Raw genomic sequence first — 14279 nt, 5'->3', positions numbered from 1 at the left:
AACAATTAAATTGGGGTATATTTTCACTGTTTTTTCTAGATTGTACAATTGACAAATTTGGTGAAAACTTGTGAAAGACTTGCATGTGTTACCCTGAAACATTTTCATCATTCAGTTCATACATTAATACATTCTGTCACACATGAAAACTTTATGAATGCATGTAGGAAAGGCACAGTTATACCTATGATTGTTCAATTTCATCTCGGAGAGTCCATCCCATTGTCCTCCATACTAGAAGCAACTAATTTCAAGCTACTAATGAAATAAATAAAAATAGAAACTGATGCATACTCAAGTTTGCGTTGTACTCAAGCACATCATTACTGTAAGTGGTAATAAACAGGGAAATTACATTTGTTAAAAACATTGATTACGCATAACTCTGGTCTAATTAAAACAGAGAGAGTTGAGGGGAAAAATAAAGTGTTAATCTTTACATTCATAGCTCAGTATAAAACATTTTTAGTCCCACTTGTCTCTCGTGGCTAATATCTTCTAATTTGACATGCTGAATGCCAAAGTAAATGTGGCTTAGCGTTTTCCATTGTTGTGTGTATGTGCGTGTGTTTTATTTATTTACTACCATGCAGTGATTGCCATAAAATCCTGAGAATTGAGAATATCAAGCTCATGTGGAGCCATTCTGCTCATCACAGACTGGATGGGGAAACATGCTTCTTCCTGTTTGGATTTAAATCACAAGTGTGGATTTGTGTACTGCTGTGCTATGTGGTGGTGAACAGAGTATCAACAGTTGATCTAATGTGGCTCTCCAAAGATAAACACATAAAAAGAATAACCTTTATCACTACAAATGCCATCCAAATATTGAATCTAGTAATTTATCTTATTCACCCCATAAGTGTACACTGAAAATGAGACTTTATTTGGTGTAAAAGTTTGTTTTATTAAAGAAAAATAAAACTGAGCATTAGGGTTCTCTTGTGTTAATGAAGTGTGTTGTGGTAGTGATAGCTTAAAACTAGGCACTAGATTGTATTTATGTTTTTTTTATATATACAAGTGCAATAATCTAACCCAGTGTTTCCCAACCCTGGTCCTCAAGGCACACTGTCCTACATGTTTTAGAGGTTTCCCTGCTTTAATGTGCCTGATTCAACTGATTGCAGTTCAACAAACGCCTGTTAATCAGTCATCAATTGAAATCAGCTGCACTGAAGCAAGGAAATACCTAAAACATGCAGGGCAGTGTGCCTTGAGGACCAGGGTTGGGAAACACTGATCTAACCAGTCAAGCTGAAGTTGATAATCCTTTTCAGAGTTGAGCCTATTGCTCTAGAACAGGTAGAATAGAGGTCATGATGATCTGATGCAAAATTAATTAGGTAATCCTTTATCAGCATGTCTGAACACAGTGTAAGAACAGGTTGTTTCTCAGTCATTTCATCAAAATGGTGAAACTAAATCAAAACTTTTAAACTGACAGAATGCCACAAAAGGTTCCTTAAAGTCATGAAGTGGCGTAGAGCTGAATATCTAATTTTCAGAGCAAAATTCTTTCTGATGCAGCAGTAAGAGGGTCCTGGGTTTGAATCCTGGCCTGGGGGACTCCTGCTTCCTCCCACACTCCAAAAACATGGCTACTCTGAATTGCCCTTAGGCATGAATGTGTGTCGCCCACTGGCAAGTTGTCCAGGGTGTACCCTCCCTCTTGTTCAGTGACCACTGGAGATATTTGGCAGCCTCCTCTCTGTGACCCTACAATGAGATACATGTATAGACAATTGATGAACAAACATTAGTTACACATCGTTCAAAAAATATTGGATTTAGAGTTACTATGTTGTTCCAGGGAGTTCAATCCACTTCTAGAAGTTCTCATCAGACATGATGGTCTGCCCACTACCTGGACCTTTGGAGTTTTTACATTTGAATTAATTTTTTTCCACCACGTTTTGTCCACAAACAATAAATTTGACTTTGCTTGCAATAAAGACATCTTAAAGGTTTAAAAGAATAATCAAAAATAGTTTTTTTTCTAGATATGTATATTTATAATACTTACAGAAGAGGGTTAGCTGCACATTTGTGCCACAGTCAGCTAAGACCTGATTGGTTTTGTCCAATATGCTTGGTATCAACCTGAGCACTTTGTCTGTTTAGTGTTCATCAGAGAGACATCCTGGGGAAAGAAACTGTTTTTTTTGCTAATAATGCTCTGTTTTAAATGTAGACTATGCAAAGCCAGTAGGTGAGTTAGTAGACTGCTTCTTGGAATCCTGCAACTGCTGGGCTGGAGGTATATTGGATGATGATTTGATGTGAAAATATTTATCTCAGTGGTCGGACATTCAAGACTTAACTCTGATTTGGGAGTTAAGGGCTCGAGACATGACTTGAACTTGGAAAGAAATGTCTTGTAAACATTTGTCATTTCATTGTATCCCATTCATATTAGGAAACCAACACATAGAGACATGCATCTCCTATTGCTGCTCCTTTCTGGAAAGGCTAAATGGCTTTTTATATGCAGTTTGAAGACTGTCAAAATTCAGATGAGCCTGTTGTCTCCTTAGGAATTTGTCCTTACATCTTCACACCTTCAACTTCCCCTTTTTATTCCTTGAGCGTACACACATTTCATAATTCATTTCACTAAGCTTAAGTGATGATCTAATTTTTGAATGCTCTAGTGGATTTCAGACGACTCAAAAAAATGGAATTTGACAGTGTGTGTCATTACCTGTGGGTAAAGAGACTCAGGAATAACGACTGTTTTTCACATTAAATATTACAGGACTGGTTTGCTTAGAGCTCTGGTTGCTGCAGAAGCAAAGGTATCATCATTTCTAAGTATTAAGTAAGTACTTCTATAAATGGTAGATTTTCTTCTTCAGAGCAGTAAATATCTAAATAAAATTTTACTTTACAAATTACTATTTTACTGTAACATATGGTAACACAAAGTAATGGAAAAATGTCATAGCATAATTTTAATAGCTGCTAAGTCAATGAAGGCACAGTGTAATTTAAAGTTTAGTGTAAATCCAAGAATGTCTTCAATTCATTTTAAAAAGAGGCAAAGATTAAACTTTTTAACATGTGACAAAACCCTAGATTTGTATAGGTTGTCCTTTCTATTCCTAACAGTTCACAGTAATTAAAATCAAAATTTAAAATATTATTTTATCAGACACAGAAGAGTATATCGTGTCTGGCTGAATAATATGTCAAAACATTTGTGCTGCAGGCAGCCTTGCAAAATGAGTACAAATATTAGATCAGCCCCGTCTGTTTGGAGCACAATAACACAGAGTACAGCAAGTGTCAGACCATTCGTCCCTGGTAAATTATGCATGGAGTTATTCTGTTATTATCTATGTCAGTGCAAAATGGCCATTATCCCCCTATCATAATATGAGTATTAGGTTGGTGAATTGACAGTGGTCCACAGATTCTTCTTCTTCTTTTTTTTCCTGAGTAGAATTAGTTTGACCAACATTTTCTGGATTCATCTACAGATTAAGGAAGTTTAAAAGCTGTAGATCCCACTTGTGCACACAGAATTGGTGTTTGAATGTATCTTTATTTTCTATAGTACTTCTTTTTGCATGTATATGAATGTGCTACATTATTCAAGTGGATATGTATGCATCCTGAAATGGGAAGAGAGTCCTTTGTGAAGGAAATGACCTTATGCTGGTATTTTTCTTCTATCCATAAAGAGAAAATTGAAGATGGTGTAGAAAAGGTCACTTATGTTGGACATAAACTTTAGCCTAGTGAACTCTTTGTGTTTTTATTTTTTGTCGCAGGTCACTTCAAATGATCTCATAGGATTTAGATTTAGTCAGACTTGTAGCAGATTGTAAGGTTATTTGTGCAGATGGAGTGCTTGGATAAAAAGTTTAAAAAAAGAGACTTCGACCTTGCTAAGTTATTTTGTTTATCTGAATCTTCTGCAGCACAAGTGAGAGTTTCTCACATATATTCATTCAGTTTTTTGAAAACACATTATTACGGATGTATCTGTGCATATTAAAAGTAAATTGCAGTGCAAATTGTTTAGCCTAAAAATTTCCCCTGCATTGTCTGGGGCTTGAAATACTGAATGGGAAAGGAGAAAGTTTTAGAGTTTTGTTTTGTTTATTGGAGTTTTCAATACCAGGATGCATTGTTATAAGGGTTTTGTTGCAGCTGTCAGACATTAGAAGTTATTTCAGAACACTTTGACTGTAGACAATTGTTCTCTATCCCAACTGTTGAACTGTCATTCAGCTGTCATATTTATAATAGTATGTTCCCAGCCTTGTTCTGAGGACAATAGACCGGTTTCTGAATAAACCATCAGAAACTGTGAACACACAGATGAACATGCACAAACCCCCATACTGTGAAACACCAGCCATATAGTCATCCATATAAACAAAACACACTATGCCTTTCACCTTTGGAGATTTGACACATTTTGTTGGTCGAAGTGAGTGTGAATTTATTCTTTCATTCCACAATGTCATCTCATCCACTCTCAACACAAGGGCATTTTCAAAAAATCTCTTCCTTACACCCACTTCCTAAGCAGAACATAAAAGCATTCCCCCTCCACGATGACTGACATGCTAATGTGGTGTCACACAGTCATGCTCATGATGAGGATGAGGGGCAACAATATTTCCACCGTGGTAACCACAAAAGCGATGATATACATCTATTCAACAGTGAGATTGACAAACATGATAGTCCGCCTACTTCTTTTGCCATGGCGGTCTACAGGTACAAATGCACAGCAGACCGCAAAACACTCATATGATAACATGTGAGAGATCTCCAGCATGCACAACATTTTCCTAAGAACATTTTGTTATCTCTGTATTGTGATGCCAACATATTAAGGGCAGAGCAGTCAGATATGGTAGGATGGTGGAAGCAGTGTTGGCCTAATCGCTGTATGCATTTGTGATATAAAAATGTAAACAAGCTGAACTTGCCACTCAATGCAAGATCAATGTGATAGTGACTCCCATACCACTGCACTATGCAGAATTCCATCAGACATATCCAACAACGAGTATATGATTAAATGGCAAAAAACAGTCCTGGGCATTACCATTATTGTTTGTTGGATGCTGAAAAAAGGGTGGGGAGATAAGGTTGAGGGAAATGAGATGATTGCAGAAGCACACAAAACTGGACAAAACAAGGTACATAATTGTTCAAATATTACATTGGCCCATTTTTCCAGAAACTGAGATACTATTTCAGATTTTTCACAAGTCATTTATGTTTAGAAGTATGTTAGTATAGAGACTGGTCCCCCTGTCACACTGAATAACCAATGACTATAAATAGTTTTATTTAGATTCGTATGTAAAAGTACATGCAAGTATATTTGTTGACTGTAGAGCGACTCGTTTCCTCACTGAAGAGCAATGCTGTCAGTAAGAGTCATGTTGCTCCTCAGTAATGCAAACTGAGTCCTAGTGACTCAATAATGGAGTTTTGCTCCTAATTTTAGCAAAAGTTTTAAAATCAGCTCTCACTGGCATAGTGTGTGCAAGGACTTTTATTTATTTTTAAAAATATTTGTTTTAGCAAAGTGTATTTACATCAAAAATCTTGCCACAGTACATGTATATATTTCATAGGATGTGTACATATGCGTGCATGTTAAGTTCTCAAGCAACGGTAGAGGACGCTGTCTGTCGATCTCTGTTGGCTTGTGCTTTAAAGCAGTCCTGTGAATTTAAACTGTCTCATAAATACAGACTTGCTGTTCAATGTGAGGCACTGCCTCGCGGGGCGTGCTGTTGTGGCATAGCTACTGAAGATGCGATCTTGTGGAATAATGCTGTAGTTACTAAATCTCTCTTGGGTCTGTTGGTATTGTGAGGTTCTCATGAAGAGATTTTCCTCTCTCGCCTTTCTGTCTCTTTTACCAGCGACAGAAAGTTACTCTGCTCTCTGTCGTAGTGCTTTTGAAATTCATCAAATTCATTACAGGACATGGAACTACAATTTACTACTGCTTGATGAACATTATGACCAGTGTCACCCACTGTAACCTATGGAATAATTGAGATCTTGTCTTTAAGACCTTGCTGTGTTTTTTTTTTTTTTCGTTTTTTTTTTTCATTTGGTTGGGTTTTATGAAAAGTTTTGGATTTAAACTCACTGTTGCAAAGAGAGTAAGACCACTTATGTAAACCCAGAGTTACATAATGTAGACTTTCCACTTCAGACAGACAAGAGCAAGCTTAAATTTAATACTTACTCAACAACTCCAAATCAGAGGAGGTAGTCAAAAAAAGATCACTACACATTACTATTTGAGCAAAATGTACGTAGGATGCAGACTAAATCAAAACTAACAATTCACAAACCTAGTAATCCATAATAAAGTAGGTCAAAGAAAGGCAAAGGTATTTCTCAAATATTCCTTTGCATATATTCTATTTTAATACGCAGATTAAAGTAAACAGAAGTAAAAAGATAAATGTTAACCTATTTTTTGTTTTCCTTTTTATTCAAGATAAGAGTTAAATAGATTATAAAAAATCAGTAGTAGATTTAATGATATGGCTCTAAAAATAATGGATTTTAAGATCTTTTTGCACGTCTCTGCCAGAAGTGTCATTAAATGTGTCTGGAAGTGTAGCTTGTGTCCACTTTTAAGTACTGAACAAACATTTCGACTACAATCGACTCTGGCCTTTCTAGTGCTCACTGTGGCTGGAAATCAGCTGACCTACAACATACCACAGTTCCCGAGGACAGTCGGGATAGCAGGAATCCACATTATATTTAAAACACCAGCCGATCCGAAATCCTCTGAGCTAAGCTTATCTTATCTTGTTTACCGACATTACATTATTCTTAATTAGGTTTGATGGTAATTGTTCTGTAGCTCCAAGGTCCTAAAGCTGGCATTAAAAGGTATTAAAGCCCAAGGTCAATAACTTATCACATACGCTGTAAACTGTACAAGGACTCCAAAGTTGGCAACACGGTAAATCTCAGTTGTAGTTTTACCAGGTGGAATACTAAACAGTTTAATCAGGACACACACGAACCCACAACCAGATGGAATAATGATGTAGATGAAGTCAAATGAAAGAATCTATATGTGTCCGTTAGTCTGTCGGTGTCGACATTGATTAGTCGGCAGACAGCTCAATAGTTCTCTCTGGCTTTCTCGTTCAACCTGTCTGTTTTCCCCTGTCCTCTTTGTTTACCTCCCACCCCCTTACAACAAGCATCAATCACTTGTGAATTGACAGTGATAAAGAGAATGTTTGCACTTGTGCAGTTATAATCGTCAACATTCTCTGTTTTGACTTAAATTAATGTTTAGAGAATAGGACACTATATAAATAGAGCATTAAGTGGGGGAAATTATGCAAAATGGGCTGCACAGTGGCGCAGTTGGTAGAGTGGTTGCCTTGCAGCAAGAAGGTCCTGGGTTCGATTCCCGGCCCGGGGTCTTTCTGCATGGAGTTTGCATGTTCTCCCTGTGCATGGCGTGGATTCTCTCCGGGTTCTCCAGCTTCCTCCCAAAGTCCAAAAACATGTCAGGTTAATTGGTCTCTCTAAATTCTCCCTAGGTGTGAGTGTGTGTGTGAATGGTTGTGTGTCTCTGTGTTGCCCTGCGACAGACCTGCGACCTGTCCAGGGTGACCCCGCCTCTCGCCAGGAACGTAGCTGGAGATGGACACCAGCAACCCTCCTGACCCCATTAGGGACAAGTATGGAAGTAAATATGTGCCATCAGAATTTGAATAAAAAATACCTCTGAAATTTGAATGTTGTATATTAGTGCTTACTTTTTCAGTATTAAAATAAATTCAGAATATATTTTTAACCTAAAAAAAATTCAATGTCATTATTTTTGCAGTAAAAAAAAATTCGGTGTAATTTTTTTTACATGGTTGCAATTTTCAGTTATTAAAAAAATTCACATTCCTATTTCAAAGTCATCAAATTTTCAATATACATATTTTTCACAGTTTAAATTTTCAGTGTTAAAAAATTCAGCATATAAAAAATTCAACTTTTCAAAATTCAAATGCAATATTTTCGTTGTCCTCCAATTCAACTTGCTCAAATTTCAAATTCAGCGTCTAAAAATTGCTGTCTCAAATTCAGCGTCTAAAAATTCGCTGTAAAATGGCCAAGGTTACTTCAGGTCACAGACATTAGCAATGGATGTCCGATTCCAACATCCACCTAATCACGTGACACAACGTCATATTGAAGAAATACCAGCATCACCCAGGCTGGCGACCATGGAGGCGTAACGCAAACCCAACGGTGAGTTTAATGCTTTCATATTTCTATAGTATATTTTATTTTGTGCATGAAGTTTGATACATTATCTTAAAGCCTGATTTAAAACACGGGTTGGGCCGTTGTTAATCTTACACCGTGTAGTGCCGGCATATTACATCTTGCTACCTCCTAGCACCCCAGCCCCTCCCGCTGTCCCACGTCCAATTTCCCCAGTTTTATTTCAAAAAGAAATACCACTTGGGTCAAGTCTAGAATCTTTAAAGAGAACTGATGGGTGGCGACATTCTGGGTTGTTTGTATGTTGTCTTAGGTGAGACTGAGACAGGCAGTCTTAGTAAAGTCGTAATTTTTCAGGAGATGCTACCGCTAATATCGCTGCCTTGTGTGCTTCAAAGAGGGGCTGTGAACACTTTCCGACATTAATTATAACCACAACCCCATTCTGTTCAGCTACCGTATTGTTCAGGTGACTTCATTACAACATCATCCAAAATACTGCTTCTCTTATCTGACAATTGTTGATATACAATATTAATTTACATTCTTTTTACTTTGCCTAAAACCTCGTTCTGTTACCGAGCAACACTATAAACAACCGCCTTTGTTTTTCAGTTGATTTTAACTCATTTTCAATAAAATATATGCTTGTAAGTACATCTGTTAACTTATTTTAGATTAAATATCATAATTTAATTTAGATTACTGTGACTTCTCAATGCTGACCTACTGATGTCAAAATACTTTTTTATTTTACTGACAATTTTTTAAATGTTTTTTTTTCTTTTTTCTCTTTTCAAGGAACTTTTGCTGAATCATATTTTTGATAGACTCCGTGATCGTTTGGAGCAGGAAGAAGCAGTTTTATATCTGGGAAGAGTGTGCACAATCAAAGGTTTGTACAAATGACAAGTTTCAATATGTGAGGCTTTTGAATGTCTATAGTAACATTAGCTTTGTGTGGTCTTCAATATGATGAGATTTGAAGGGCAGTTTTTAATCGTTTATTACTCCATAATTGAAGGACTGAGCGACTGTGGAGAGATCTGTGGACGGCTGTAACATGCATCTATTATGACGTGCTACACTACCTTAAAGAAGAGGGATACCTGGACATTTCAAATGAAGCACACCTCTTCTGTTGCCATTATGTCTTCCTGCCATGTCTGCAGGATGATCTGGATACTTTCTGCAGTGGCTGGGACAATCACCCACTTCCAACTGAAGCAACATGACTCCTAACCTGCTCTATGTTCTTGGTCGTACACATCATCCAATTCCTGAACCCCACGGTGCCTTGACAGAGGTTATAAAGATTATAACGGAGGCTCAGATGTATTTGCTGAACATTTTATGTTCAGATTTTTATTTAATAACAATAGCTGAATAACGGCAAACGGCTGTTTGTAACCAAAATCACCAGAAGGCAATCATGTTTTAACAAGATAACTATCACATTTTAATAAGATACATATGATGTTATAACGTGATAGCGCTCAATTTTTTTTCCTGTGACAGCAATACGCTTCCGTGCCAGTTTAAAAATTCACCATTTATGAAATGTAAAGCAAAATGCTGATCATGTTACCACAGAGGTGAATTTTAGTGCTTTTATGGTAGACATGTTAGAGAACAAAAATGTTCTAAATTTGTAATTTGTTTGTTTTTTTCTTTACTCAAAAGGAACCCATTAGGTACATTTGTACATTGTTGTATTGCTTTACATTACTTGAATTATAAGAATCAGAAAAAGTTTTGTCTTATGTTGTTTATTTTCTAATACCTAAAGCATATATGAACTCATCTAAGTACATTCAATAAAATTTTGCATAAAAAAACAATTTCAGTTTCATATTTAAAACTGCCTGTACAAACAGTACTGACTCAGAGAAATGAAATATCTACTCTGAACATTGTGTTATTCTAGTTCCTCTAGTTTTGAATTTGACAAAACTAGAAATTAAATTAGAGTAACAGCAATGTTGTCCTAATGAGTAATACATATGATCACATTTAAACATATGTATATCGAACTTGTGATCTGACAAAATCAGAAAATTGAATTGATTCTACATTTCAACAAAACTGTTTTGTTTTAACAAACTGATTCACAAACAAAGAACTGCTACAGCTTAAATGTAGATTGTTTTTTATTTATTTATTTTTTAACAGGTCGATCACTCAAAGCAAGTCAAGCCAGACTGCGTAGAGGAAATGCATGCTACAAAATCCTCACTGAAAGAGTTGTAATTCCAGTAGTGACAAGGAATTCTTAGTGTTTTGTAGTTTTCACGAACAATCTCCACAGACAGACTTGCTGGCAGATTTTCCATCCAGTCCAGAATTTCATCATGTCTCCTCTTCCTCCACTCCGTGGTCTTTCAGTTAGTAAATTAAGTAAGTGGCTTGCAGATTCAACAATAGCATCCTGACTACCCTGTAGTCACAAAATATATAAAAGACAAAGTAGCAGTTGAAAAAGGATTAGTTAAAAAGAAATTTACACTTCATGAGAATGATCACTTTTACTCAGGAAAGCTCTGTGCTGTAGGGTTCCCACCTTTCAGAAATTAAAATAAGGATCTAGCAGATGGAAAGTGTCATTCTATTTCACTAGAGAAACTAAAACTGCAGTACCATAAGTTTTAAAGAATAAAGAGACAGTATAATTTCTTCAGTTTCCCTCTTAATTTTTTTTTTACAATTGCTAGCATTCATCCCCACTGACACTGTTCAGCCTGGCATGTGTGTCTTCCCTCTCCTGTATCTTTGCTAGGACATGGTAGAGTATCGGTTGAGGACGTTTTAAAAAGACGCAGGTTGAGAGCGGCTCACCACGACTGCTAACCATCTTTTGCACCCTAGTGTTTCTAGGCAACCGTGACATCATCAATGGTCCAAAGCGTTCTGTGGTCCTTACTAGCTCCGCCACATTAGCTGAGCTTAACATGTCTTGTGTTTTATTTTGTAATTATTGTTACACTAAATGTTTATATGCGTGTGATAGGCGTTACTGTCGGACATACAGAAATACCGAACAAATCGCGTCTCGTTACGGGGCGATTCCGTATTTTACGAAAGGGATGGCAATCCTACTGTGCTCTTCTCTCATTAAAATTATAGAAACTATATAAAACACAAATAAATCTACAATTTGTAAGATTAACAACGGCCCAACCGTGTTTTAAATCAGGCTTTAAGATAATGTATCAAACTTCATGCACAAAATAAAATATACTATAGAAATATGAAAGCATTAAACTCACCGTTGGGTTTATGTTACGCCTCCATGGTCGCCAGCCTGGGTGATGCTGGTATTTCTTCAATATGACGGTTGTGTCACGTGATTAGGTGGATGTTGGAATCGGACATCCATTGCTAATGTCTGTGACCTGAAGTAACCTTGGCCATTTTTACAGCGAATTTTTAGACGCTGAATTTGAGACAGCGAATTTTTAGACGCTGAATTTGAGACGGCGAATTTGAGCAAGTTGAATTGGAGGACAACGAAAATATTGCATTTGAATTTTGAAAAGTTGAATTTTTTATATGCTGAATTTTTTAACACTGAAAATTTAAACTGTGAAAAATATGTATATTGAAAATTTGATGACTTTGAAATAGGAATGTGAATTTTTTTAATAACTGAAAATTGCAACCATGTAAAAAAAATTACACCGAATTTTTTTTTACTGCAAAAATAATGACATTGAATTTTTTTTTAGGTTAAAAATATATTCTGAATTTATTTTAATACTGAAAAAGTAAGCACTAATATACAACATTCAAATTTCAGAGGTATTTTTTATTCAAATTCTGATGGCACATATTTACTTCCATAGACAAGGGTGAACAGAAAATGTATGGATGGATGGACGGATGGAAATTATGCAAAATTGCCTTTTTTTTTTAGCATTGTATCATATTATAATGTTCTCTCATCAAAAACATACTTGATTAATTCACGTGTTTGAGAAATCTTTGAATCTGCTGGGGCAGCCATTTGGGGTCCATTTGGAAGACTAATCGATATACAATATTTAGCTTCCTGACTGATACTATTTGATGTTGCATCAATTTTTCTACATAATGATCTTTCCTCGTGGTGCCACCTATTGTACCAGCTCCTTCTGCAGCAAAACAGCCGCACACATGATGCTGCCACCCCCATACGTCAGTTAGGATAGTACAAACACCCTGTTTTTTCCTCCAATGTAACAATGGTTGTCATGCCCAAACAGTTCCACTTCAGTTTCATGAGATCATAGGATATGTCTCCAAAAATGAAGATCTTTATCTATGTATGGATTTGCAAACTGAAATCTATCTTTTCATGTTTCTTTTGTAGTGAAGGTTTCTTCATATGCAAACCATATCTACAGCTTTTCTGAGCAGACTGAAGCTAAGAAAGTGCTGCTGCTGTTGACTGACATTTTGTTTTCACATTTCTTCCTCTGTAATGACATAGATTGTTGTCCACTGAACTGATGGATCATCATTTGACTTTTATATGGAGCGTATTCTGTGAAATCTGCGTGTTGACACGTTTGGGAGAAATCTTTGCTAGTGTGTTTTTGTTGATTTGTATACCCCAAATCCTTTTCTTAGGGGGGATGAAATTGAGTCAGACAGATATCGGTGTGCAATCTCATTCAATCACAGCTGAGCCCTCAGCCTCTCAAGGGGGAACCTCTTTATTCATAATCACACTACTGATCTGGTGCTAATGGTTACATTTTTTTCTTTCTATTTTTTCCAATTTGTTTTTCACATTATGTTCACAAAAGCTTTTAAAGAAAAAATTATTTTACGTATACCTTCTCTACACTTCTATTTCAGTTTTTAACACTTTTTGGGGGCCTATTTGTAATATGACTTTTTTTTAAATTATTTTTATTTTACCATTTGACTTTGTAGGAATCTTATCAGTAATTTCTCTCTTTTTGCCAGCTCCACAGATGAACAGTTTCGCTGGAATGCTCAAGGTAAAAATTTCTATGAAAGTTTGCAGTAATTTCTGTCTTTGTTTTCATCTTGTTAACTAGCAAGACCTTGCCTTGTACATTACATAAATTCTGTCAGCTGCAATTTCTTTATCTTTTGCAAAGAGTTTTGAATTTAAATTTCAGATAATCAACTTAATTTTGATAGCAGACAAAGAAAACCTGGGTGAACACCAAATGCATTTTGGACTGATTAATTTATTGCAAAAGAGATGAAAAACAGCTGATTGTCTCACCCTTGGAGATGTGGTTGATGTTTTGAAGCCCATGAAACAAGATGCATACCATCCAAAAAATCTACCCAGTTTAGAAAATATTTTTCCTAAAGATATTTTTCTTTTTGTTGTGTCATGAATGCTGACCTTACCTGAGAAAAGCAAGGACTCTTTCAGATTTACTTCTGGGTTCTTTTGTGACCTGAATGACCTGAATGGGGTCAATGCACTCTTTAATTAAATATAGTAGGCCAGCCACTCTGGCTTCACAATGTTTTTTAATTTTCTTTTTTCTTTCCTTTGAGAAATGGGGATTAATGCGGTTCACTGTAGTGTGTTCTAACCTTGTTGATATTAAAGGCTAGATGGGTGAGAGCTCTTAGTCTACTTGATGGGTCAGAAAGTTTTAGGGGATTTTATGATTTAACAAATTAGGCAGTAATCACACGTAGATGTAACTTGTGGAATTGAACTAAAATGTGTTAAATCACAATTATTAGATTTTTACTTTGTGCATTAGGTGAGGTTGGTTTGGAGAGCCGTTTTTCCCATGATAAATCTCCTTGTCCTTTGAAACTACATTTTATGTTGACTCAGATAATTTCTGTCTAATATTAAAATATGTCATTTTAAATGGCAAAAAAAAACAAAAAAACGCAGATGCCCAAGGAATCTAGTAAAAATATATTTACTAGATTCAGAGAAAAACATGGTGAAATACACTTTTGTAAACACCTTTTGCACAGATTGTGTGTGCATGTAAATAACACCAGCATCATTTTCTATTTGTTTTCCTTATTGTCTTATTCGTCTA

General features: G+C 36.0%; 1 protein-coding gene across 11 annotated transcripts in view; it reads left to right on the top strand.

The window, feature by feature from the left end:
* The window catches only part of ctnnd2a (catenin (cadherin-associated protein), delta 2a), a 219618-nt gene that overhangs the window by 76617 nt on the left and 128722 nt on the right, over positions 1 to 14279 (top strand). For all 11 annotated transcript variants that reach the window (XM_044104676.1, XM_044104678.1, XM_044104679.1 and 8 more), the window contains one exon: positions 13198 to 13232. In XM_044104676.1, the coding sequence (XP_043960611.1) occupies positions 13198 to 13232 (35 nt within the window). The remainder of the gene's footprint in view (positions 1 to 13197; positions 13233 to 14279) is intronic.

Source organism: Gambusia affinis, linkage group LG21, assembly GCF_019740435.1.
Source record: "Gambusia affinis linkage group LG21, SWU_Gaff_1.0, whole genome shotgun sequence".
In the NCBI taxonomy this organism is placed as follows: Eukaryota; Metazoa; Chordata; class Actinopteri; order Cyprinodontiformes; family Poeciliidae; genus Gambusia; species Gambusia affinis.
This window is presented reverse-complemented; position numbering and strand designations above follow the sequence as displayed.